The sequence below is a fragment of the Cavia porcellus genome, unplaced genomic scaffold (assembly GCF_034190915.1).
Source record: "Cavia porcellus strain 051 isolate PalLab524CR breed Dunkin Hartley unplaced genomic scaffold, mCavPor4.1 scaffold_5, whole genome shotgun sequence".
Lineage (NCBI taxonomy): Eukaryota > Metazoa > Chordata > Mammalia > Rodentia > Caviidae > Cavia > Cavia porcellus.
Window position 1 is genome coordinate 92,217,730 of NW_026947488.1, and position 27,862 is coordinate 92,245,591.

The 27,862-nt window shown below is 41.4% G+C and overlaps 1 protein-coding gene across 1 annotated transcript; it reads right to left on the reverse strand.

Moving 5' to 3' along the window:
• Positions 1-1,779: 1,779 nt before the first annotated feature.
• On the reverse strand, positions 1,780-16,417 carry LOC100726008 (patched domain-containing protein 3). Its single transcript, XM_063247945.1, has 4 exons — positions 15,262-16,417; positions 13,600-13,721; positions 5,321-5,466; positions 1,780-3,348 (listed from the first exon to the last, which is right to left on the reverse strand). Exons 1-4 carry the CDS (start codon positions 16,309-16,311, stop codon positions 1,853-1,855), a joined length of 2,814 nt encoding a protein of 937 aa, XP_063104015.1. The 5' UTR covers positions 16,312-16,417; the 3' UTR covers positions 1,780-1,852.
• Positions 16,418-27,862: the final 11,445 nt, after the last annotated feature.

The following is a 27,862-nucleotide window of genomic DNA, read 5'->3' on the forward strand; positions in this document are numbered from 1 at the left end:
TTGGGGTGGCATGTGTTTGTTAGAGTTAGGGTGAGGATCAGGGCATGTTTGTGCATTGTTAGGGTTAGGCTGAGATTCATGGGACTTAAACCCTCACTCCCTGAGTGATTTTTCCATGTTTCACAAATCTTTGGAATGCAGAACTAGCAAAAACACACACAGGAACAGACATCCCATCAGGAACAATGCTGCTAGCTAGAATCTGACATTGATTTTTAGTCAGCAGATGCATACATCTATCCATCTCCCACTTCTTTGAGCAAGTGAGCAAGTGAGTGAGCGAGTGGCTTTTTGTCCTATGTGGGGGGCTCTTTCTGCATTTCTCATGGCAGGGGACTCATTCCCTGAGTTCTATTCTGCTCTCCCAAGTCAGATATGGGACAGACACTAGTTACAGACATATGGGACTCACTCGAGATGACATCCATCAGTGATGCAGAGCTAAGACAGACAGAGAGATGTGTTCAGAATCTGGCCCAGGGAAAGAGTGAGAGAGTCGTCCCCCCCCCCAAATAGCAATGTCATGGAGCTTTGGATCAAAGAGAACCACAGAAATGAAAGACATCCCGTTGGAAACAAGATTTAGTTAGGATCTGGCATTGACTTTGGGTCAACAGACACCACAGCCATCTCCCCATTTCTTTAGTCGATTGGAGGGAGGGTGAGCGTCGCTTTTTCTCTCTCCCATGGTTGGGTATGTCGGGTCATCCAACTCATTCTGCTTTTTTCACGGGACTCACTCACTCAGACTCTGAGGGATTTTCCATTTTTCCATTGTCCCAGGTGGAGTCCAGATACAGGACAAGGGTTTGTACAATGCAGGGCTCAAGACAGATGGTGTCAGTGGTGTCAAGCCACCAGACAGTGGCAGGAACTGGAGCCCAGGGCAGAGAAGGGTGAAGCAGCATGAGGGACCAGTGGAACAGAGTTGAGATGGAAGGAAGGAAGGAGCTTAACACTCACCTGTGGCCTGAGAGTTGAGGAGAGATGAAGTAAGGGAGGCCAGCAAACTGAGGCGAGAGACCTGGTTCTCTCCCTTACTGGGGCCCTGTCAACCAGACAGGCCATTTTTCGGAGCTTGGCACTCGACCAATCTATTGTCTCGGCCAGCCCGATACTACCTGGGGGTCCTGAAACCTGGTCATAAGCCCTATACCCTAACTCTAACCTAATCCTAGCCCTAACCCTAAACCTAATCCTAACCCCAACCCTAACCCACCTGCCAGTATGCCAGAAAATATAATAAAGGGAGCTAGCCAGGCCTGAACACAAGTTTTATTATGTAGTGTGAATAAGAGTTCTAGGATTTACCTTTGGGTCATTAAGAGAATGGAAAAACTAAATGTTGTCCAATCTATTTTGTGTCTCAAAATGTTAGCCCTTCTCCACAGTCCTAATCCTAATCCCTAACCCTAGCCCATTGAGAAAGTACACGTAACTCCACCTGAACATGAATACATGTTACTTTTTCACATAATATTGCATATAGGAAAGCAATAAAATAGTATTCCACTTATAGTATGAACAAGAAATAAATACTTCAATTCTACTAATAATTCCAGTTTTTATTTATGAAATAAAATGAAAAAAATAACTGGAAAGTGATACTTTATTCTTGACTGTAGCAACTGTCTTTAGGATGACAATATTTTGTAACTTAGTATTTTCATGTAAAACTAATTTTTCTCAGGATGTTAGATAATGATTTAAAATTAAATTTCCATGTCAATCAGCCTTCCTTCATTTAAAGTTTATCAACTTTTCTTAATTGTGCATTTTAAAAAATCAAGTTGGATTGAGTCAGTCAGAATTCTACAACTGGCTTTTTTTTAGTGGCTTCCCAAACAGACCTTCAGATAAAGGTTAAGAATACTGGAATAAAAATGAGGCCATGGGCAGCCCCAAATACCATTACAAGAAACATAACCTTAAAAAATGTCCTGAATATGTGTGCTTCAGCAGCAGCTAAAATGCACACCCCTATTATTGTTGAGGTTGCACTCTGTAACACCGGATAGCCCAACAGATGCAAGGCCTCCATTGCCTTTCCATTTGCCGAGGTCTCAGAACTGGAAACAAAAGCATAGGAAATGTGTGCAGAAAAATCAAAAGAAAACCCTATACAAATTACAAGGTTAATCATGGATATGGCATTGAGACTGACCTTCCAGAACGCCATGAAACCTGTCACTCCCACAATTACAGAACCAATTGCAAATGTCACCCACAAGGCACTCATTGGGTTAGGGATAAGCACCAAGGAGACAAGGAACATAGCTGCCGATGCAACTATGACATTACGCAAAGTGTTTTCCAGCACTCCTCCATATTGGTCAAAATATATAAAGGCATGGTTATACACAAGCAAGGGCAGCTCACATTGTTTGGCTATATCTCGTAACTGCTGTAACATTAACTTCTTGCTGACTGGGTAAACAACATCCTTGGTCTGAATGAAACCCCGGGAAGAAATGATTTCATTTGATGATGAAATATTAATATCATACATAAAATTTGGAAAAGTATTTATAAACTCAGAAATACTGTCCATAAAAGAACTCTTGTCATTAGGATCTTGACTGTTATTTCTCATATATTGCACATATGTTTGTAACCAAAACTCTGTAAGACTTTCATCTACATACTTACTTGCTTCAAAATTCATCAGACATTTTTCCAGTTTTATCCTTACGTCTTCATCCCAGTAGTTAATATTTTCAGTAACAACAACCATAACCCTGGGACCATAATCTGAAAAATAATATTCCTCTACATCAAAATATGGTGCAATGTAGGAATTATCAATGGCCAGATTTCGAAGGTCCAAGCCTTCCTGCACTTGGAAGCACCCATATATACTGCTTGCCATGTACAAAATGTATGTCAGCACTATGAAAAACTTGGTCTTGGTGCGTGTGAGAAAAGGACCAAAATAGTCTCTAAAGAACACATTCATTGGATGGATATCAGTTTCCTGTTCATCTGGGACAGAACCAAAGCCAAGGCAGCAGGCCTTTTTTAATGAAGACCATTTTTGGTTTGGTTTTTTCAACCACTGTAGGCAGACTACTTCTCTCTTACCATCGAGGGCCATAACTGCTCCAAACCAGGTGATGCCATAAAAATAGCAAAACAGCAGGGTTGTTCCTGTGTAGATGCAAAAGTACTGTATGGCCAGGAAAGAGCTCATGATCCCTGTGTAGAAGGCCAGGACGTTGGTTATGGTGGTGATTGTGATGGACACTGCCACATGTCTATAGACCTTGGACATTCTCTTTCTTATGCTGTCCATGAGGCTGGTCTTCTGCCAGGCAGAAATCATGATGAACATGTCATCAACACCAACACCTGTTAAAGAGGAACAGAATCTTTATATATGTTAATGTATGTTAATAGTTAAATAAATGGACCATTTTACTTCTCTGTGCCATTGATTCTGCCTAATCTCTGCTTTTTTTGAGACAGGGTCTCGCTATGCAGTTTGAGCTGGTCTTGAGCTCACAACAATCCTCCTGCCTCAGCCTCCTGATTGCTGGGATTACAGGCATGTGCCACCACACCCAGCTATAATCTCTGCTTAAATACTATCTCTTCCACAATTCTTTCTCTTAGTTGCCTCTGAATTTACAACAGAGTTCATCAGGCCTTCCTCAGTAAAAAGCCTTTGTTTACATATACCTTGTATACTCTATTCCAAGTCTTTACTTGCCTACTAGGTAATTAGTTCCTTTCCACCATGAGATTGGTTTGTAACAGAACATAAGAATATTTGGGGACTCTGAAATCACTAGTGAAGAGTGGGAGGAAAAAAGGACTACACAGAAAGGAGACCAGGAAGGACAATGTGAACATGTTTCAGATAAACTGTGACTCCTTCGAACTTTCTATGAGTTGACATGCTTTCACTCTTATATGCCTCTGCTTCCATGTATGGTACTTGGAACTGAAATGTTGATCGTAATTTCAATTTACTTTTCATATTTTGGAAAGTAAACAAACTTGAAGAATTTAGAAGAATATTGGGATTAGAACCTGGCCTCTACATCAGACATGCCATGTGCACGATCCAGATAGAAGGTGTACGTGTACACAAAGCTGTGGAGTCTGCCATTCATTCATCGAAAGCACCCTTCTGCTGGTGGCTATGAGGGTTCCAATCCTGCTTAGCTGAAATAATCAGATCTTGAAAAGCCAATTTTATTCATTAAAGAACCTTGTTCAGGAGTTGTCCTCATACATTTATTGGCTAAGTTTCAAAAACCACACACACTCTTACGTATGTATGTATGTATGTATGTATGTATGTATGTATGTGTGTATAGACCAAAAATGGCTTATAATAAAACAGCAGCATATGCTTTAACTATAGTTATTTATGACTTCAGGGTACACCAAGTGACTGAGTGTGTGTTTAGGAAGGTGTGCTCTACAGGGCCAAAACAAATATCCAGTCCACATGACTACCTCCTCTAGAAAACAAAGAACAGATTCTTCCAAGTTGCTTACTTTCTACAATTAATGATTTTGTTTTCCCATGTATTGTGTTAAGTAAATTCTGAAAGTACCATAAACACAACAAAAAATTGAAAATAACTATGATTCCACTACTCAGAGATAGTTCCTATTAGGAATTCAATGTATATCCACCTACAATTTGTTCTACACAAATATACACATAGCTATTTCTCTATTTCAAATGTTTTATAATCAGAAACTTTATTTAATGAGCATAAAAGACTGAGTATCATTTCAGTATTTTACATTTGCTACATTTGAGTTGACAGATCTCATCCTGATGTGATTGTTTCAGACACTTCCTTGCTCTGCCTGTGATTCTTGCCTGATTGCATGACCAGATTCTAAGAAGAATTGATGGGTCAAAAGTACTGTTTCTCTAAGTCTTTGGATTTGTTGCAAAGTTGGACTACAAATGTCTGTGTAGCAGTTTATATTTTCCCACAGCACAATTAGGAGGGTTTTCCTTTGCACATAACATTTTCCAAATTTTCCATCTTGCTGAATGAGTAAGAAAACAAATTATCACTTTTAGTTTGATTTGTATTCCTTGATTGAGAGTTCAAATTATTTTTCTCTTGTTTTCAGAGACTTCTGTTTTTTATGTGTGAATTATTATTTGTATTCACTATTTGTCTGTTTGGGATACCAGATTTTTCCGGATCCAAAGACACATAATTTCATGTGATTTTCCTCTTTCCCAGCATCTCATGTTGAATCTTCACATCCACCTACAATCCCTTCCCTCATGTACTCCACACCTCACATACACAACAATGTGCAGATTTACATTTTTTTTACTCACCTAGAATGAGAAATGGTGAATTTTTAACTATGGTTACAAACGGCACTCCAATGTGCAGCATGAGACCAAAGCTGCTCACCACTGCCAAGACAGCAGAAGATACTCCACAGACTGCAACCAATACTTTATTTCGTATACAGTCAAACCTGTAAATTTTGAGGGGAAAAAAACATGGAATTTGTAGTGGCAGCTTCCACATTGAGATTCTCATTGACAACATTCCTGGTCTGGACATTGGGGCAGTAATTTTGATACTTCTCTGCTGGGGACCTTTAAATTCCCAGTCACTCTCTCAGATGGAATGGTAAGGATGGAAAAGCTACCAATATATACTTTTACTAAACTTCTGAGCGATTCCTATGCAGGTACTCAAGCACTAATGAATGCACTGACTAGCATTTCAGAATCACAAAGATTTACTCAATACTTCAGATGGGAAACTGCATTCTGATATTCAGAAGGGTATGAATGTAATATGACAGAAAAGGGATGGGCCTTTAATCCAGTTTCTGTTGCTATAATAAAATACTAGACAATGGATAATCTGTAAAAAGAAAAAGAAGTTTATTTAGGTTCTGCTATGGGGGATACAAGATCATGATATTGGTACTTCGGCAGGCTCTGCTCATTGTGTCATAACATGATACATGGCATCATGGTGGAAGAATGAAAGACAGAGAGAGTGCTGGCCAGACAGGAAGCTAGAAAGATTCAGGGACTTGAACTTTCTATAACAACTTGCTGATAGCAATTAGCCAGAGTTCTATGAGAACTACATAACCTCTCTTCAAGGGAGAAAAGAACCTCATGACTTAACCTCCTTCCATTAGGCCCTGATTCTTGAAGGTTTTACCATCTCCTCATACCATCCTGGGACCAAGCACGCATTGCACAGACCTCTGAAGACACACTTGAATCACTTCCCATCTGCAGCAGAGGACCAGCAGTACCAGAGACAGAACAGACCTAGTTACCTTCCTACCCACTCTGGAGCACCAACTGGCCATGAACACAATATAAACTATCTCCTGCACTTCAAGGCTGGTTCATTGTGCACTGTGATTAACAAACATACACAACCCTGGTTTTAAATCACTTTCAAAATTTTTCTCTACTGGTGAAATGTGCTCTGTAGAAAAGTTGCTATTAACTTGGAAAAAAGGAGCTGAAATCTGCTGTATTTTGAATGTGCTTCTTTCCTTGTCAGGGCAACAGAAATGAGACTATAGAAGGTGTGGTTGAAAAAAATCACATGAACATTTTTATTTTTAAAATATTCATTACAGTAAAAAAACATTGCCATTAACCCCCACCACACCACCACCAAATACTCTCCCTTGCTTCAAATACACTTCACTTATTGTTCTTATCACTTTTTGGAGCAGTTCTGGCCTTCCTCTTTCTGGACTGTGTTTAGTTAGGGTATAGTGGCTGCCTCAGATCCTGAGATGATTCACAACACTGACTTTTCATGTCACTGGGATTTTGGGGAATTGCTGAAAGATTTACGGTGCCATATCCAGTGAATATAAGGTAGATGAGAACATTATTGTAGTACCTGAACCTCTGGAGACACATTTAGATCATATTCAATTCATATCAGAGGGCAAGCAGTACCAGGGAAAGAACATAGACTCAGTTACCTTTTTACCAACTCCTGAGATCCAACTGGCCATGAATATAGCATGAAATATCTTTATATTAGATAACACTTGGCAGCAGCACTCACTGAAAAAAAATTTTTTGTCAAGATTTGTAGACTCACACAGAAGACGACTTCCAAAACTGCTTCAGATATTGGCAAGAACAATGAGATAAGTATTTTCAAATGAAAGATAAGTTATTTTGAGGGGAATAAATGGCAATGTGTCTTTTACTGTAATAAAATTTTTAAATTTAAATATGTGCCATACTTTTATTTATTTGTTTATTTATTTTGGTCTTTTCGAGACACATTCTCACTATGAAGTATACACTGGCCTTGAGCTTATTTTGTAGCCCAGCCTGGTCTAGAATTTGCAATGATCCTCCTGCCTCAGTCTCCCAAGTGCTGGGATTACAGGCGTGCGCCACCGTGTTTGGCATCACTACACATTTAGGTCACACCTATAACAAGACATTTTAACATATGATTCAGTGTTTTATCTCTACAATATCTATGACACTATGCTTTAAAATATTGACAATTACCTCTAATGTTAGTTATTACTTGCTGGAAATTGCTTTAAAACAAATGATTGATATCAATACCTCCACATATTTTAATAAGGGAGAGAAATCAAGTTTGGACTTGAAATCTAAGAGGGACAACTGAGGAGTTAAATTCAACGATTCCAAAACAGCAGGAACATAATTCAAGTCCTTCAGACAAGGCCGCATTTAAATATCAAAAATTTCATATTACATATACATGTGATAAGATCACATTTAACTACCAAAAATTTCATATTACACATACATTGTGGTTGTATTTCACTTTTTTCCTATCTGCAAATGCTATGAATTAAAATTAGGAACCCAAAACAACATGCAAATACAAACTACAAAGCAAAAGTAAATTGCTCTTCTATAATAAACTTTTATAAAACATCAATATTGATAAACATGAGGTTAAGATAAGAAAAAAATAAAATGAACATATCAGAAAGATTAATGAAGGTAAATGTTATACAGGACACATTTCTTCCCATTTCTTTTTATGAGCCTCTGTGCTTTTTCTGATGTGAAACTTGGAGGACATGGGAAATGATGTGTATTGGTAGTGATGCTAATGAACTGGATGCTAACTTGAATTTCTTTAAATCTCTTTGCATTCAATGTTCATTAGACAGTGGAAGGCAACTTGTTCTCTAGGTTGTTCCTAATATGTATACTGTTTCAGTCTTTCATTTTAGGCAATTATTATCAAAATCCCAAATATTTTTTCAAAAAGTCTTTATAATAAGATCTAACACTGAATAGGGAAGAAGTGGGAATTTGAACATAGTTGTCTCCTCATATTTATTGTTTTGCTTTCTGTGGTTTCAGGTATCTATAGATAACTGTGGTCCAAATACATTAAAGTGGGAAATTCTGGAAATAAACAATTTACAAAGATCTCAAGCAAAAATATGGTGAAAGTGCAAGCCAGGGGTGGTGGCCCATACTACATATTTTCACACTACACCTCAGGAGGCTGAGGTGGGAGGATCATTGCGAGTTCCAGACCAGCCTGTGCTACAAAGTGAGCTCAAGGCTGTCCTGAACTGCATAGCAAGACCCCATCTCAAAAAAGACACAATAAATAAATAAGAAAGTGAAAGTGCAGAAAAAAAGATATTCATGCAAGCAGTAAACAAAAGACAGGCTATGTTAATTATCACTTTCAATAATAAGGAAAGCATCTGGCTGAAGATTCCTAAGGACACTGAGAAAATGAAGAAAACTATGAACCATTAGACCCTGCAAAGGTAAACAGACCACTTAGCTCAACAACAGTAGTGCACACTTTTCTCTCAAATGTACTAGGCCCTCTTTTAGGAAAGGCCATGTGGCAGACTGCAAAACAAGTCTGAACAAATATTTAGAAACAAACTAAAAAGGCACCCTTCATAACCAAAGCTTTATATCAATAGTAGAAGAACAAGTGGAAAATTAACAAACATACAAAGCTTCAGTAACATATTATTAACCAGTAAATCAAAAATAAATCACAAGAGACATTAGAAAGCACTTAGTGAAGAATAGAAATGAATATGCAACATACCCTAACTTATAAAGTGACAACAGTGCTTCAAGGAAAATATGTAGATATAAACACCTGCATTAAAAAAGAAAAAATATCAGTGGAGGAGCAAAGATAGCAGATACATAACAACTGACTACAAAAGCTCCCTGAGATACTCAACTTAGAATAGAACATAATACGGAGTAGGGAGCCCCAAACAGAGGGAGATGAATTCTCTCGTCCCAAGAAGAAATTAAGGAGATTTGCAGACCATCCGAGGTCCCGCTGCAACTTTCCGGGGTCCCACTGTGACTTGCCAAGCCGTCCAAGGTCCCGCCACTTAGACTCACTGGAGTCACAGTAACATTGAGTTCGGGGGTCAGCGAGCCAAAGGGAGAGCTGAGTTGGCAGGGTGCCTATATCAACCTGTGGTGAATGACGGGAGTGGAACCATTCCATAGAAAGGGGGGCTCTGGAGAATGACATTCTGGGACCGGGCAGGATTGGCAAGTACAAGGGGCAGCAATGAGTTGTTCCCTGCCCAAACGGGATTGGTGGAGTGAGCTAGGCCTGGGTCACGTGAGACCCAGCTGAGACCCAATATGTTATCTGAGGTCAAGTTCCTGCAGCAGGGGCACACACTAACCACACTGCTGGTCCGGAGGGGAGGTAGCGCAAAGTAATACAGTAATGCAGGCCACAGCAGCTTGACTGATACAGAGGGGAGGGGCCAGCATACGCTGTCCCTGTCTGCAACTCACTTGCACACTGCAGTGTGAAGGGTCATCTAGCCAGCATGCTTCAGAAGAACTGTAACCAACAAAGAAAGAAACTGGGGCCTCCTGGAAGAAGCAAAAAGATGGGAAGAAGAAGCAACAACAAAAAGTCCCCAAGCCCCAACCCTGAGAACATTGACCCAGGACAGGTAAATACAAAGGAGAATGAGAACAGCAAACATGCAATATCAGACACAGCGCCAGTGGACATAAAGAGATATATTCAGGACCTCATAGATGAGTAAAACTATTTAGCCAAATAAAGCAAGATATAAGAAGATTAATAAAAGAGATACTAAGCACCCCTCAAACAGACACAGACAGAAGAAGGGAGGAACTCAAACAAAGGAGAGAACCATTTGATGAAGAATATAAAAAAATATAAAATACATGAAGCAGATTCAGAGAGATCACCAGGAAATTAAAAGCTCTATAGAAAGATGGCAAATCAGCTTGAAAGAAACTAAGGATAGATTATCCAAACTGGAGGACAATTTTGCAATGTGGGAGTATGAAAGGGAAAACTTTTTAAAAACAACAAAGAAACAAGCAGTAATAATACAAAGGCTAGAAGATGATAAAAGGATCTATAACTTGAAAATAAAGAATGTGAATGAAGAAGCTGGGATACAAACAATGGAACTACAAAGGTTATTCACAGAAATAATTAAGGAAAACTTCCCAAACATAGGAAAAGGAAATGATATTCTTCATATATGAGGCATACAGAACTCCAGCCACCTACAACCAAAACAGAGCTACACCCAGGCATATAATAATCAAGATCCCAGAAATTCAATATAAGAACAGAATATTAAAAGCTGTTAGAGACAAGAAACAGATAACCTACAGAGGAAGGCCCATCAGAATAACGGCAGACTTCTCGACACAAACCATCAAGTCAAGAAGAGCCTGGAGTGAAATATTCCAAGCCCTGAAAGAAAATAACCTCCATCCCAGATTGATATACCCTGGTAAACTGTCTCTAGAAATTAATGGAAAAACAAGATGCTTCCAAGACAAAGAGGAACTTGGGAAATTCGCAACCAGCAATCCAACTCTACAGAGAATACTGCAGGGCATTCTAGAGAGAGAGAAAAGTACTAGGATTCCAGGAACAGTGGCAGAGAGGACTCAAAGAATGGAGCAGAAAACAGAATGAAGAAGGTAAGCAGACAACTGATGGCAAACAAGAGCATAACAGAAATGAGGCAGAGAAGATTTTATTCAAAACTGATACGATTGGTAGTATCAAGTCTGAGAGTATAGGCAACTACACTGAAGATTACAAGACCCTACGATGTACATTCTGGTTTGATAACTGCTGGTTTTTGAATTTCCATACTATATACAAAGTTGTGTTTTTATTAATACTGTTATGTACTGATATATTCAATTATACTATGTCTGATGATATATCCAATTCTATTGGAGATAACAAGAGACAACACAAGAACCATGGCAGAACTCTTTGTACAATGGTCTTATATGTTTTATTCATTTCATGTGTTTATAGGAATATGTTTTGTTTTGCCATCTTTGTTTTGTTTCTCCCTCTAATATAGAAAGGATAGAAATACATGTTAAGACTCATGCATGTGTATAATCTATAAACAGTTTATGAGAACTGATCTTATGACACATGATGAAATGAACAGATACTTTAAAGAGACACTAAAGTACCCAGTACTGATCCTGGAGTGTCATAATGTGAAACCCAGCAATAGTGTTATTCTTTGTTCAGAGTGACATTAGCCTGCTTGGGTTTATTCAATCTCAACATAATTGAAGAGACAGATAACTGCATGTATGTTTAATTATAGGATTGATAACCATATTTCTAAGTTTTTGTTGGATAGTTGAACAGAACTGGTTGCAATCTCACTGTATGAATCCCCACTTTATATGCTCCATTTTAGTATCTTGAATAACTATTTGTAAGAAGATAATCTGTAATCATCAACTAGTGATTTCTTACTGTTTATTTTTTTCTTTGAAATTATGTATTATTTCGACCCATTTTCTGTTTTGTTTAGTCTTTCTTTAAATTAAATTTTTAAAAAGACACTACAGTACCCAGTGCTGATCACAGAGTGTCATGATATGAAATCCAGCAATACTATTATTCTTTGTTCAGAATGATTTTAACCTGCTCTAGTTTGTTCAATCTAAACATAAATGAAGATATGGATAACTGCATGTATGTTTAAATGTATAGGACTGATAACCATGTTACTAAGTTTTTGTTGGACAGCTGTACAGAACTGTCTGTGGGGCACACAAACTCGCTGTTTGAATTCCCAGTTTACATGTTCCGTTTTTGTATCTTGAACAACTATTTGTAAAACGACAATATCTAAACATCAACTAGTGATTTCTTACTGTTTTTTTTTCTCTGAATGTATGTATTATTTCTACCTATTTTCTGTTTTGTTTAGTCTTTCTTTAAATAAAAAAAAAGCCACAATGCTTAAAAATGGTGAAAAAAATCAAAGCATTAACAACAACATTTTGTAGAACCAGAAAAAAAGAGAAAAAACAAACACAAAGCTACCAGAAGTGTCTTAGTCTGCTATACTAAAGTATTTCAGAGTAGGATCTTAAAAACAACAGAAATTCACAGTTCTAGAGGGTGAATGAACCAAAATTAAGCTGCTGGCAGATTCAGTATCTAGTGAGAGTTCACACTCTTCATTTCATAGATTGTTATATCCTCATGTGGCACAAGACAATACAGCCCCTTATAACTCTTATGAGGATACTAATCTCATTCTAATCATCTCCCAAAGTGCCTACCTAATACTACCAGACTGGGAGTTAGGTTTCAAGATAAAGATTTGAAGAAGACACCAACATTCAGAACATTGCAAGTAAGAAAGAAAGAACAGTGATCAAAACACCAATGTTTAGCACAAATAAAATAGAAAAGCAATAGGACCAACAAAAGCTGGCTCTCTGAAACAATCAATAAAATTGACTATCTACAGTGACAAAGTGCTTTATCTACAGTGACAAAGAAAAATAAGATAGAAGACACAAGTAGTAAGTAAATCAGATATAAAAATGAAGACATTATCATCAAATTCAAGAGAAATAAAAAAGATTGTAAGACACAGACATAGTGGCATATGACTATAATCCTAGCTACTCTGGGGGCTAAAGCAGAAGGATCATAAATTTGAGGCTAGCCTTGATAAACTTATTAAAAACCTGTCTCAAAATACAGTAAAGAAGCATCTAGTCATGTAGATCAGCTTAGAGCATTTGCCTAACATGTATGAAGTCCCTGTGCTCAAACTCCAGCATCAAAAAAAATAGGAAAGGAGAGAAGAGATTTTAAGGCAATACTATCAATAACTGTAGGCCTACAGTATTTTAAGGAGCTTCATACGATCAGAATAATGTTTAAAAGTACCAAGTTGGAAGATTCTATTATTCAGCCATAAAAAAGAATAAAATTCTGATACAAACTTAATGACAGGTCTTGAAGATATCTTCTGAGTGAAATAAGCTAGTAACACAGGACAACTATCTAGAATAGGCAAATTCAGAGATGGAAAGTTTGTTAAAGGCTAAATGGAACTGAAGGAGGGGGCACTGGGAATCACTTCTTAATGATCACAGTTTCTATTTGGAGTAATGAAAACTTTGGCATTATGATGGTTACAAACAGTGTGGCTATAATTACTGTCATTAATTTGTACATCTAAAGTGGTTAATGTAGAATATTATATAATATACATCTTATCACAAGTGTTTTATAAAATAAGAAATAAAAGCTTATAAAAGTGTTTTACCTGAAGCATGATACGACTGCAAACAGTATGACCAGAATGTATGCCAAGTAAAACAAAGGGATGACTGACTGAGATGCCACATCAAGCTCCAGTTGTCGGGAAAGTGAGGTAAAGTGGACCACCTGCCATAAAAAGTATACTCAGGTAAGTAATTTTCAATCCTTTGTGAGTGTTATGACTTGTATCTAGATGACCTCTGAAAGCCTCATGCAGTCAAAGGTGGCTGAGTACAAGGTGTGTATGTGCTGCTGGGATCAAGGATGTGATGCTAAGATTGAATTGTGTTGTGATAGAAGGATTAAAGCTGCCCAGCCCGGGTGTGAGTGCTAGATGGCCTAAGAGTAGATGTCCTAGATAAGACACAAGGGACAGAAAGAGGGTTGCTGATCCTCGCTTGCTGCTTCACTTCTTTCATGCTTGCTGCTGCCTCCTGCTTTATCACCCTCTGCCTTCCATAAACTGTTTCTTCTCTGTGATGCCTCTCTGGCATGCTCTGCTCCTCCGCCTCAGGAGCAACATTGGATTGAAACCTTTACAAACTGTGAACTGTCCTCCTCTAACTTTGGGGGTTGCATATTTAGTGAAAGATATAAATGAATTACAATTTTAGGATAAAGATGTAAGATCCCCCCCCCATATTAATAAAAAAAAAAGATGTAAGATTCCCTTCTTCCCACAAAATCTATGTTTTGCTTTCTCAAGTTTCCTTCAAATCTCAAAGTTTAGGGCCAGAAATTTAGCTCAGTGGCATAAGTGCCTGCCTGGCAAGCACAAGGTAGTGAGTTCGATCCCCAGTACCACAAAAAAAAAAAAAAAAAAAAAAAAAAAAAAAAAAAAACAACCTCAAAAGTTGCCAATTACTTGGGAGGCAGAGTCAGAAGGACCACAAGTTGGGGGTCAGCCTGGGCAACTACTAAGTTGAGACCTATCACAAAATAAAACTAAGGGCTGTATATATAACTACAGTGCTCTCTGGACTCAACCCTAAAACTGAATTTTGTATGCAACTGAAATCTAGTCCTCATTACTTTGAAAACTGTGGCTTTTTAAATTTTATTACATTTGTATATTCTGCACAAGTATTTCTGGAAGACCTGATCATCAAAAGGTCTTTCCAAGTAGGAGTCTCACTTTTATCAGACTTATTTCTAACAATTAAGAGTTTTGGGGCTCCAGTTACTGAACAGCTAACATGTACCTTACAATAAAAACTAGCTGCTTTAATGTGTAACTAACTTGAAAAATGCTGAGTTACTTATCTTCTTAACGCAATCTCACTGAAAGGTCTGCTTGTCATCTGATCCCATGAGCTCCAAACAAGTTTTAGGTGGTTCCCAGAAGCCAGTGAAGACTTTAACAAAAAGTAACAATCTCAAGGTAATTTAATTACAAAACCAAACCCAAAATGAAATGAAAATATCAGTGTCCATACTAAGCAGAACTAGCTGTTGGATATAAGATTTATGTTATCCACAGGAACATCCCCAAGGACGTGATTTGTGGCATCCTCCTGTGTTAATCTGAGAAAGTTGAATAAAGCACCAAATACAGCAGAGCACTCCACCCCGGAGTCAAGGACCACTCCAGCAGTCAGGAAGTCCTCAACCCATCTCCCCAGGCCTCCCACCTCCTCAGCCTCCCGGTCACCCTGGCCTCAGGTACCTGCAGGTTCCTCAAGGCCAGCCTCTTTTTAATGTCCTCAAACTGGTTCAGAAAGTGGTTCACCCACTTCTTGCTCCGCTCGTTGTCTTCCTTGTGCTGTGTCTTTAGGTAGTACAGCAGCCGCAAGGCTTTAGCCTCCATCAGTAACTGGGTCCCTGCCATCTTATTCAAGGTATACCCTCCAAAGAAGCCCACCAGACTGATGATGCGGCCAGCGTGCACATGGATGGGGAAGCTGACCTGCGTCAGGTCGAGGTTCCTGTCCTGCTGCCAGGAATACAGGAGTGGGTTGGAGGGCTCGCAGAGGCCCTGGTACCTGGCACACACCTCCATATACAGGACCTCAGTTTCATTTTCCTGCACGCTCAGAGTCTGCACTGCTTGGTCCAATCTATCCACTTCTGCAAAGGATTCCTGGTTTAGCAGTGAGTTGTCATGGGAGACCAGCAGAATGGAAACAAAGTTGGTTTCCTTGGTCATCCTGGAGGCCAAGAAGCTATGGGTGTCATTGGCGGAGAAATGTTGTTGCACAAAGTGCCGCTCGTGCTTGGCTGGGCTCCCGACTGGTGTGTAGTTCTCCAGGTCCTCCTCCTCCGATTGCACATACCGGAATCCGGTGCCCAGGGCGGCCGTGAGCAGCAGAGGTAGAATCAGGAAGACCCAGGGGTGATCGCCCACAGTAGCGCCCAGGTGCTCAAAGGCGTGGGACAGCGGCGCCTCGACGCAGTCAGTGCGCATTCGGCGTGGAGCAACCCCAAGCCCTGGAGTTACCGAGGCGACCGAGGTTTCCGAGGTCTCCATCTCCTGATCCCAAACCCTGGGTTCCGAGGCTGCCACCTCGCCTGAGCTGGGCTCCTCCCCATTGGGCCCAGGCCCTCCCTCTGGCGTGGCCTCCTCTGGCTGCCCTCCCTGGAGCACAGGTTCTGGCTCAGGCTCAGGCTCAGACACAGGCTCAGGCTCAGGCTCAGGCTCAGGCTCAGGCTCGGGCTCTGCCTCCCGCTCAGTCTCAGGTTCTTCCTGCGGCTTCTCCTTGAAGGGGTGGACTTTCATCCTGTGGCCACTAAGGAGCCACGCAGGACTAGGCCCTGCGTCCCCAGCAATGTCTCCTGGGCAAGGGCTGGGGTAGAGCACATGCTCTGACCTCGCCGTGAGGTCCCAGGAGCTCCACCCTCTGCCCAACGGTCCCAGCAGCCCCGCCCTTTCCCCAACGGTCACCAGCAGTCCAGTCCTTTGTCTCAACAGTCCCTGGAGCCCCATCCCTTCGCCTAACGGTCGTCCCCTCGCCATCCTGGAGCTGTTCTATTATTTGTTGCTGTACTCTGTACTGCCGGTGCCCCGGACTCAGGGGAAACCAGGCAAACTGTGCAGATCCTCCAGAAGAGTCTAGATCCGCACGTTGCTCCTCCATTATCAATTCAACTGACCAGATCCCACTTCCACAGAGAAAGCCTTGAGTTCATAGGTCTCTTGGTTTCTGTGACCACTGAATTAGGGTTTCCAGTTAGGATTAGTGGTTATATTTAGGGTTAGAGTTTGAAATTAGCTATAGGGTTGGCAATTGGGATAGGAGTAGAGTTCAGGGGTGGGTTGGGTTGGCTTAAAGATTAGAAATAGAGATAGGTTTCAATTTTAGGTTGGGTTTTGACTGAAGGTTTTATGATTTGGGGTTGGAGTTAGGGTTCCTGAGAGGGTTAGAGTTAGGGATTAGAGTGAGTTTTATGGTGTTAGTCTGAGGGCTAGTGTTAGATTTAGCATTAAGTTTAGGGTCTGTGTGGGGATTGTAGTTAGCTCATTAGTCTCAATCTGGTGTGAAGCTTTGAGTTTGTGACTCCTTTTTCCAATAGGTTTCATCACTGGTCATAAAGTCAAATGTTTAAGTGATTTTCTTAGTTACTTTTTACTCATTGCTGAGACAAAATACCTGATGTCCAAAGTTAGGGAAGGAAATGTTTATTTCTTACAGTTCTTGGACATACTCAGTTGGCTCCAAGGCAAGGTGGCATAGGCAGGGCTGCAATTCATGGTGGCTGCAAACAGCAAAGTGGAAACTGGCAAGAGAGAGAGACACATCTTCTTCCCACATTACATCATATCCTGGCTCCACCCCTAGGTGGGTGTAGCACTCACACCACCAATCCAAGTGCTAGACAATGAACCAGTCACAATGGCATAAGTGCAGGAGGCTTGGGGACCAATGACATAGACCATGATGGTGATGTTCCCAAGAAAGGAGATAGTAGGGGCATATCAGCTGCATATGATAGATGTCCCCATATTCTAACTGCCATGTTAGGAACTCTGAGCTTCCTTTCAGGCCCAAATTTTGATTCTCCCAGGATAGGCCCTTCAGGTACATGGTACTCCCTGAAACTCAGGCCTGGCCCTGTGGCACAAGTTCCTTTCCTCCAGAAAGCTGTGGGCCAGGGTTTAAGCAATCATCTTGATGAACTTGGAGAGTTTGTCCCGGGGCAATCCTACCCGTGCCCATGAGAACTTAGGCTCAAGATGGAGAAGGGTCCTACAAGGTCATCTTGTGTGTTGTGATAGTAAGGTTCTGGACTCCATCCACATCTCTTCTGTCATCACCCACTGCCCTTGCTGCCTCAAGATTCCTATTCTTGTCACTCAGCTCCCCCCCCCCGCCCCCAGGAGGACCATCCCTGGTCTATCCAAGAGGCCGCACTGGAGTGAGTGGGTAGAATGGAGCTCAGATTAGTGCTCAGCCTCATGGCCCAACTTTGTTTCCACAAAACCTAATATTTGCCTGACCATCATGTCTTTGCCATTATCCTCATGTATTTTATTAATAAGGCTGATCACTGCCACTGTCTTGAGCACCTGCTATGGGTATCAGACACTAGGCTTTGCCCCATTTACATAGATTATACTCCCTGTTACATTTTTAATATCACAATGAGCTCTGTACTACAAAACATGTCTCAGAGGGTTGACTCATCCAACAGTACTGAACTGGCATTGTTAAACTCCTCTTACTCAAGAGGCTGTCCAAGAAAGTTCCTTCATTCCTCCATTCTTTTATTTTTTAACATAGTCACTCGTTAGTTTGTTCATTTATTCATCCTCTCCTTCCCCAGAGTGATCTGAACATGTACCTCAGGAAGCAGCAGCTAGTTGCCCCGTATACAAGACCACAGGAAGAAGAGTGAGTGCCTTCAAGGAGTTCAGGGTCTTGGGAGAAGCATAGTAACAGTAATAGGGCAAAGACAGCAGGTAAGGTGTGCCTGTTCATGTATCTCTCTAACATGTGGCACAGAAGTCTACAGTGGCTGGCTTCTACATTGAGTCGAAAAATGGTGAACTGAGGTTCTTAAGGGGCTGGTGTTAATTCCCCTGAGTGCCTCCCCCATAAACTGCATCAGTCTTTGGCTGCAACTTGTTGGAGACCACTATGAAGCAGCTCTGAGCAGGATTTAAACTTAACTGATTGGCTTTCTATGTTTATCTAGGAGTCCGTCCTAGGCCTCTGTCCCTTGCCTGATGATGGAAGTTGATTCATAGTATGTGAACCTCTATGAATCCTGGCTGAGACGTGGAGTGGCCTGTGAGGTCAGAGATACCTCAAAAGGCAAGATAAGGCCACTGCTGTGGCCACTTGGCTCAAACATCAATTAAGTAGATAGAGACTGCAATTGCAGGGATTAGTCCTACAGTCGCACTCCTACCATATCATCATGAAGATAAGATGGTTCTCCTAAACTGACATGATTTATTTCTTGGAAATGTCCTTGAAGTGACTCCAAGGTCCCGCTCATTGCCTGCATTTTCCTGTTTCCCCACTCTTTGTTATGGACCTAATAAAAATGGGCAGTCCAGAGAAGTCTGTCTTAGCCTTCAGAGCCTCGAACTCAGCTAAAGGATTTTGACCCTCCTACAGCTCTAAAATTATACCAGTTGTCTCATTTTATTTAAGCCCTTGCCATACGGAGATTGGGGATCTAGGTCAGGACCTGATAACAACTGTCACTATAAGTGACCTCTTGGAGCACCTGTTACTGCCAGAACACAGTACATCTCTCAAGTCAAGACGAGATTCCACAATGAGAACACATAGGCGGGTCTGTCAGTAGGGCTTCAGCTCCCTGGCCTCAGGTTTTTCCTGGTCAAAGATAGCACAGAGTGAAAAACAAAATCTTGGCAGAAACCTCTCTAAAAGGACATAGTTGTTTCAGCTGCTTTAAGATGTTTAGTTTAAGGAACAGTGGAAGGGAGGTGAGCAGTTTGATCTGGAACAGTGTTGTTTTAGAACCAAGATATGGGGACATGTTGGAAGCAAGGTAATATTGCTAAATGGCCCACAGCACTGAAGGTGGCTCACAGTGACCAGGCTTGCCAGTGAGACAGTGCTGGGTTCTACAGTGACAGTAAGATTAAGATTGGAGGGGGAGACATGAACTCCACGTGCATGAAGAAGAGGGAAGAATTGTGAAGGTGTTCAAGCCCCTCATCCCGTGTTTAGATGGATGTTAAGGACTTGTAGATGCTACCTCAGTGGGCAGCACTAACCTGAAAACACAGGAAGACAAATATCTTTTCTCAGAAGGATTATTTGTGAAGATCCCAGAAGATCCTGGCCTCAGCAGAGTGGTCACAGAGAGGACATTCAGGACATGCAGCAGTTGAAGAAGTCTAGATGTAGGTACAGAGAGGACAGTGCCCTTGACATAAAGGCAGGAGAGTCGGTGGAATGAGACTCCAGCTATTTTCTCCCGCTACCAGTTCTTTCTAAGCTCCAAGCCACCCTGTGCTTGGATATCTCCAGTGTCAGGTGGACCACTACCATATAATGCTGACTTAGTTTGTGATAGCCCAGCTTGCTCTTCCATTTGTGGGCCTCCACAAGACAGCAGTTTTTAATTATATTTCAATTACAACTCCTCTGAGAATGAGATGATTGTTCAGTCTTTAGAAAACCACAAAAAATCCATACAAGTAACATTTCAATTATTTCAATGCCTTCAAAATTCTCCCCAATGCTCCTTTTCATTGGGTTCCCCAGAGCAAGACAGTGGCTGCCAGGTGGTGAGGGATAAACTGGCTGGCTCCTCATGGTCAGGAGCCTCCCCTAACTCCACACTTCCCTTGAAGGAGGAGGACGGTCATATGGAACATGACTTCTGTGTGTCCTGGCTGCTCTCTGATGGATTCCTCTGTTTCTGCTCTTGGCATAGGTGCTGAGTCCAAGTCATGGGTCCAAGGCTTTCTTTTCATGCCTTGCATAAAGCTGCTTCCTCCAGAGGCTTGGTTCTGCTCTGCAGATCCCTGTGAGACTGAAGGAGTCAGACACCTTTAGTTTATCTATGTATGCTCTGACCAGTTCCCTAGAGGCCTTCTGAATTGGTATCACAACATGGAATGTAACTGGAAGGTGTAGGTAAGAGGTGAATCTTGCATTTGCCTTTCACCTGGGAGTTGCCCTGGGGCTTTCAGTTGGCACTCTGGATAGGACCCTGGCTTGGAACTGGGCTGCTTCGTCCCCTTTCTCTGAGGTTTGGTACAGGACACCACTCAGGGCCCCTTTCTGAGGCCTCTCTCATTGTTGCATACCTATAGATGGTGGAAAGTAGTATTGGAACAAGCAGGAGTTATCCAGATTACTGAGGGAGCATATGAGTCATGTTGTCTCCCGGGGTGACAGGGATAATGGAGCCCCAACCACAAGAGTGTGGAATGCTCTCAGACTTGCCTTTGGTCTCTAGTTATGTCACTTTTAATTTTGTTTCTGAGTCTCATTTCCTTCATTTGTTGAGCAGATGATAGGTTTCCAATTTCTGTGTTATGCTTTGTGTTTATATGTTCCCCCTGAGATCTTATGCAGTCAGGCTTTTTCAGAGGTGGCTGAATCTAGAGTATGTGATTAGTTCATGGAACAATGCTAGGATTAAGGGTGGGTGATTACTAAATCTGTTTACCAATTGGTTTGGTATCACCCTAATCTTGGTAGTCTTGATACAATATAAGGAAAAGAAAGTGACTTGTCTTGCCCCCTTGTTTACTTTTCTGCCTTCTGCTTACCATGAACTTTTTCTCTTCTGTGATGCCCCTGTGCCATGCACCACCCTTCCTTGAAGCCAACTGACTATAGCCTGAAACTTCCACAAACTGTGAGCCAAATAAACCTTTTCTACCTTAACTTTGGGTATTTTGTCTCAGTAATGAGAAAAGTAACTAAGACACTCTAGGTCTGCAGAGGGAATAATTTTACATGTAAAATGTTAAAGAGCAATACTGCAAGTAGCCAGGCCTTAGACAGCTCTGTTAGGAGGTTTGTTATCTGTGAGTTCATTCTTTGTGAGTAAGCATACGTGTGGCAGGCAGGGTGCTAGGTCTTGAGGATATTGAGGCCAACAATGCAGAGTTGGTCCTGGAGTGAGTCTTGAGGCAGCAGAGAACATGACATAGTGTTTTAAAGCAGACTGAGAAGCAAATCAGTCTGAGGCTGTGTTGCCTACTAATAAAAGGAAGTGCAAAGAATATCACCTCCCTTGAGCATGAAATGTAGTATTAAGAACAGGTGCCTGGTACAAGGCAGTTTTTCAACTTCATTTTATTATCATTATCCCCATTATAATCCATGACTGAATAAACCTACCCAGATGTTGTTTCACAGACCAAATTTACCAGGCAAGGAGAGAAAGTAGGAAGGGCGCAGTGAAGATGACCCCTAATAGCATAAAGCTGAGAATCTCCCTCATCTGCTGTCACCTGCCATTTCTTCCTCACTCCTCTCCAATATCTTCTCATGTCCCCACTACCAGTTTATATGTTGATTTAGAACATTCTAGAATTTACAAAACCTCACATCCTTGACTCAGAATTAGCCACAAAGTCACATTTGAACTTTCCCTGGTTCTGGAGGAGGGGTTCAGTGAGAAGCCTGCTTTTCTGCACTTGCAGGTAAAAAACAGTGCAAGATAGTGATGGGAGAGCGAGAATAGACGGAAAGCACAAGCTTCCTTGTCCTCCAAGTACCCAGTTGTGTCCCCCTGTTAACCTCGCGTGGTCTCAACGGACCATCCCCAGGTCCCGTGGGCCACAGCTGTCAACTTCCCATTCATAATGAATGATATAGCAATTTTTTGAGGCATTTCATGCATCTATTCTGTCTTAAACATTGTCTTTTCATTTTGTTTTTCTTCATCCTTAGGCTTCGGGTTTCGGGCTTCTTCATGCTACTTCAGGCTGCAGGCTCTTTCCTCCAGGCTCCTTCCACCGGGCTCCTCCTGTGCCCCTTCTGGCTCCTTTGGGATATTTTTGACCTCTTTCTGGTGGCATCTGGCTGCTTTTGGTTTTGGGCCACTTTTGGCTTCTGGCTGGTTTCCGCCTCTTTCTTGCCTCTTTGGGCCTCCTCCTAGATGCTTCTGGCTCCTGGCTGCTTCTGGTTGCTTTTGACGTTGGGCTGCCTCTGGCCACTTCTTGCCATCTCTGGTGCCTCTGTCCACTTTGGGCTTCTTTCTTGCTGCCTTTCCCTTCTGGCCACTTCTGGCCTCTTTCTGGTCACTTTTGGCTTCTGGCTGCTTCTGGCTTCTGGTTGCTTCTGGCCTCTTTCTGGCCACTTCAGACCTCTCTCTGGCCGCTTCTGGCTCCTGGCTGTTTCTGGCCACCCCTAGCCTCTTTTTTGCTGCTTTTGGCTTCTTTCTGGCTGCTTCTGGCCACATTAGGCCTCTTTTGGGCCACTTCTGATCACTTTTGGCTTCTGGCCACTTCTGGTCACTTTGGGCCTCTTTCTGGCTGCTTTTTGGCCTCTTTCTGGTGGCTTCTGGCCACTTCTGGTTGCTTCTGGGTTGTCCAGAGCTCCTGCTTGCATTTATTGTTCCTGTCTTGAACAGCATCATCTTTCCACCTCAAGGCAGTGGGCTTGGCTGGCTGTTGTGCAGGCAGCCTGGGGCTTGTGGGATGGCACTGAAATCCTGGGTCACCGTGGGATGTGTGTATGTGGGGCCAATGTCATTGCTAGTTGAGCCCAGGTTCTGGGCATGCAGGTTGTGCTCCTGCTCTGGACTGGAGGCCCTGCTACTATTGGGAATCTGAGCACAGGCCAGCATAAAGTGTCTGCACAGGTATAAAGCATATGCACAGACAATGAAAAAAAAATGGATGTGCCAGAGCCACATACTACCTTCTGGGCCTAGGGCCGAGTGTTGTAGTGCCAACACCTGTGGGCTGGCCACTAAAAGGCTTGACAGGCCCTGGTGGAGTTTTCTGTGCTGCACACGGGAGGCAGGACCTTTTGGGCTTTGGTTCCTTCATCCACCTTTCACTGCTGAAGTAGCAAGCAAACACCAACTCTGCAGCACAGGTCCTTCCTCACAGAGCCAAGCCAAGCCAGGCTGCCACAGGGAAGTTCGTCAACCCTTACACCATTTATATGTATTCTTAAAGGCAAAATCCTGAAATGGTTTTAGAACCTGCTAGCTAGAAATCAAATCTAAGGATATCTCACTCATTGAAGGAAGTGCCCTCATGCTTTTGTGGCTACAGTTCTAAATTGATCATAAATTTGCAACTCAAAAGGAAGTGGATTGCATGTGGCAGCAAAGGCACTTTTTGTATCTCTCCAGGTTAAACAATGTAGCACTTCTACTAAGGTGAGAAACATTCTCTGTACCCTACAGATATGTAGTTGCCACATCCAGATGCCATATCAGGCCAATGGCATTGAGCAATAACGGAAGCATTTGTTCCTGTGTCTAAAAGCCCTTTAAATGTTTTTCCTTCAGTTATCAATTTATCTCGGGGTGAACCTGATTAGTGACCCAAAACCCATGGATCCCCTTTTTTATTTATAGCTGTTGTAATTATGTCAAAAGAATAATAACCAATTGAGCAATATGAGAATCTGAGGTGATTTGAACTGCATTTTTAGTAGACTGAACCATAACCTGATGTCCAGGTTATGGAAATTTCCAGGTTTGCAACTGAAACAAGCAGCATTATTTTTTCATCTCTCTTGTCTGGGCCAAACTCTAGGCCCAGTGGAACTCTTTGGTCCCTCCCTTGCCTGGGAGCCTGTGAGTAGTGTGAGAGGAGCAGAAAGCATCAGTTTCTCCCTGTTAAATAACCCTTTAAAATCTGTAGAGGCCGAGATAGATTTGTCTTGATTTGTTTTTTCCCTAGCTTTGCTCTAAACTGTTTTCACATTTCAGCCCAAGTATGTAAATTTACAATTTTTTTTCTGGAAACAAACTCAGGAAATTTAGCAAGCTATGTAGTGTCAGTGTATTGAAAACTAAACTTTGATATAAGAGAGCAAAGAAGACCTTTAAAAAAAAGTAGAGTTACACTGATTCAAAATTGAAACATGTACTCCAGAAGTAAACAATTTTGAAAAACAATGAGGGAGTTTGAGAATTTATTCTACTAGTTAGTAAGACTTACTACAAAGCCATAGTGAGATAGTGATATGCTGGAGCCAGCCTATTACCAACTCATGAAAGCCAAATATTGAATTTTTAGAAGTTTTAAAGTTTTGTTATTGTTATATTGATTATATCAAATTGTCTTTTGTGATAGTATTTTGTAAACAAAAATCAGCAAACCACAATTCAAGACCACATTATTCCCCAAACACTAGAAGTCTGTCACGCCAAGCAGGGCTGTGCCATCTTAAGAAAGCTGTCTGAGTTGTAGCACTCCTACTATTTTAACAGTGCTGTTGCAGGGCCCACTAGAAGTCTTCTGGAACAGACAGGCCTTTCACATTAGTTTTGAATTTACATCGAGTGGCCCAATGATATTATTGTTTATACTTTGTACAGATAGTTGAAGGTTTTGTTGACGAGACAGGCAGTGGCTGTGTTGTCCCTATAGGTGCAGCAGAATACTTTTGGCAAAATGTCCTTATCCCTGCAATGAAAACAAGTAGATTTGTTCTTTCTCTTTCCTTTATGCTGTGAACTGATGACCGGAGTGATTATACTTTGTCTTGGACTATTGGGGATTCAATGTTCAGTAATTGGGTAGATGTGTTGGAAACCCTCCATTTATTCCCCCACCCATCTGATTTTTTTTTTTTTAGCACCAACTGCAAGGGAGACAGGAAAAAAATGGGTCTACTCCCTTATAGGCTGAAATTCCAACCTGTGATGCAGCAAAATTTGTCTGAGCTGAAAAGGCAGGAATTGCCACTTGTGGCTCAGTTCAAGTTATCTAGGTGACTATCGTTCCACCATCTTTTTCTTGCTTGGGACTTGATTTAAAGTAGTGCCTGGAGCCAATTCCTTTATGGTTGTCTCAATAAACTTATAATCATTAAGACACTTCCTAATCAAAATCCACAAAAGAAATGTAAATACAGAAATCAAGCACACAACACACTTCTATTTACATTTGTGATTCTGTAGAATATTTGTCCCATAATTATACCTCTAATGAAATCAATACTCCTCTTTTTTCCCCCTTTGAGAAAAGGGTTTCTCAAAAGCCTATGTATAACTGTGATTCTAGAGAATAAGGTTTTGTTTCAATGTTCTGTACTTGATGAAGCCAATAATCAAGACACTCCAGTGATGAATACTGAACTATAATAGTACATTTTTGGTTCACTTTGAGAGAGCTCTGGTCCTTACACTGAACATCACTTCCTGGCTCTGGAGGGGAAATGTGTTTTCCAGAAGCTTGTCACACTGACTTCCTAATACAAACATGGCTATTCTCACATCAGAGGAGCTTGGGACATTGCTGAGGATGGCTGTGGTACTTCTTGAGTACTTCCTGGTTATTTTGAGTGTTGCTTCCCGGCTCCAGTGTAGAACCCTCAAACTACTGGCACAGATCCTTCATCCTGATGGCACAGACTTTCTAGCTTCCACCATTAAACTTGGGGACTTTCCAGCGTGGACCCATGAGACAGACTTGCACGAGTCATTATTGTGGGCTATAGGCCTCCAGTTGGACTTGTAGGAGGCACTATCATAGGCTCTAGGTTTTCAAGTTAACTCATGCAGATCATTGCCATGGGATCCAGGCCCTTGGCTGGGTTCTTTAGGTCTTCAGCATGTGGACAGATTTCCTGCACTTTCTTTTTACTTAATTCCTTGGGTGACCATTATAAATAATACTATAAATGATGTGTTCTATATGTAACCATTTTCCTGGCAAACCCCTATACAGCAGAAATTCCAAATGAAATACTGCCAATTTCAAAACTATGGTATCATAGTTTTGGTATGGTATCATCTTTGAGTTTCAGAAAAACAGAATATTGGCCTCATGTTTGGCGAAGAAAAACTGGTACTGCTGATGTCAACACTTCACCACAATGGGGAAATATTGATAGGGAAATCTCAGCAAAACAGAAGCATGAGATGGAAACTTTCTACAGCAAAACTAAAGATGGAACAGATGCTGTTGATGAGTTATGCAATTATGATATTACTTGAAACAAAGTATTGGCTAATGGTTGTTTTATTCAATCCTAAACATGTGTGGCATAAATACTTTGATAGCTTACAAAGAAAATAACACATATAAAATATCACAGAGAAATTTTCTGAGGATTGGGACTGAAACTCAGATCATTTACAGTAGAGGAGAAAGAAAATGTTTTTGTTCAGAGAACCATGCAAAAACATTGTGGAGCACACTGGTGAGCTGACAGGTGAACTGTCAGGAGCTGTATCACAAAAACCTGCTACAACAAAAAGACAAAAAAGGTGTCAACTGCATGTTACAATAAAGGACAAGAAAACAAAACATACCTCCTCGGTATAATCAATACTTGTGTATGGAACATGCAGTTGTCACATGTGAAGACTATCTTGGGTGTGACAGTTGAAGCAAAGCTTATTTCTGTCTTGGGTGCGACGGTTGAAGCAAAGCTTCTTATTCAGTAGTAGATTTCTACTGCTAGTTCATATAGGAACTTACTTCTGATGTTATCGTTTAGGTTTTGTAAGCAAGTAAACAGCTGGTAAGAAAATGTTGATCTCGGCTGGGAAAGAAAACAACCCACCTCCCTGGTAAGCAGCCATGGCTGGAGCAAGCAGCGGGCGACCCAGGGAGAAATCCAGACAGCATCTCCCGAGATCCCACCATGTTGGAACTTAGGGCACTGGGAAAGAAAGCAACCCACTCACCTCCCTAGTAAGCAGCTGTCAAGCAAGCAGCTGGCTCCCCAGGGAGAGAACCAGCTTGTCTTCCTGATAGGCAGGCTGAGAATCAAACATCCCATATGTACCCCCATCCCACCCCCATTAGCAAATGGGAGCCAGAGGTCTGAGCATCTCTTGGGAGGATGACCATATACAATATAGCAAATATGGGGGGATTTCTTTCTACCTTCTCTTTGAAGGCAAATACTGTTTTCACTGTTTTGCTATGTTCTGATTAATTGTATTGCTCTATTCAATATTCTGTTTTGGTAAGTTCTATAACGTTCTGTATTTGGTTTGATTTTGCTATACCGGATTGAAAGGACAACTACTGTGAAGATAACAAGATATACTATTATTGTTATCCAGGTAACCTTCTGTGATGTTCTGTACCAATTTCACTGCACTGTCTCAATTGTCTTTGCTCTGTCTTGTTCTGTTGTATACTACCTTCAAATAATTTTTTAAAAAAAAGAAAATGTTGATCTGAG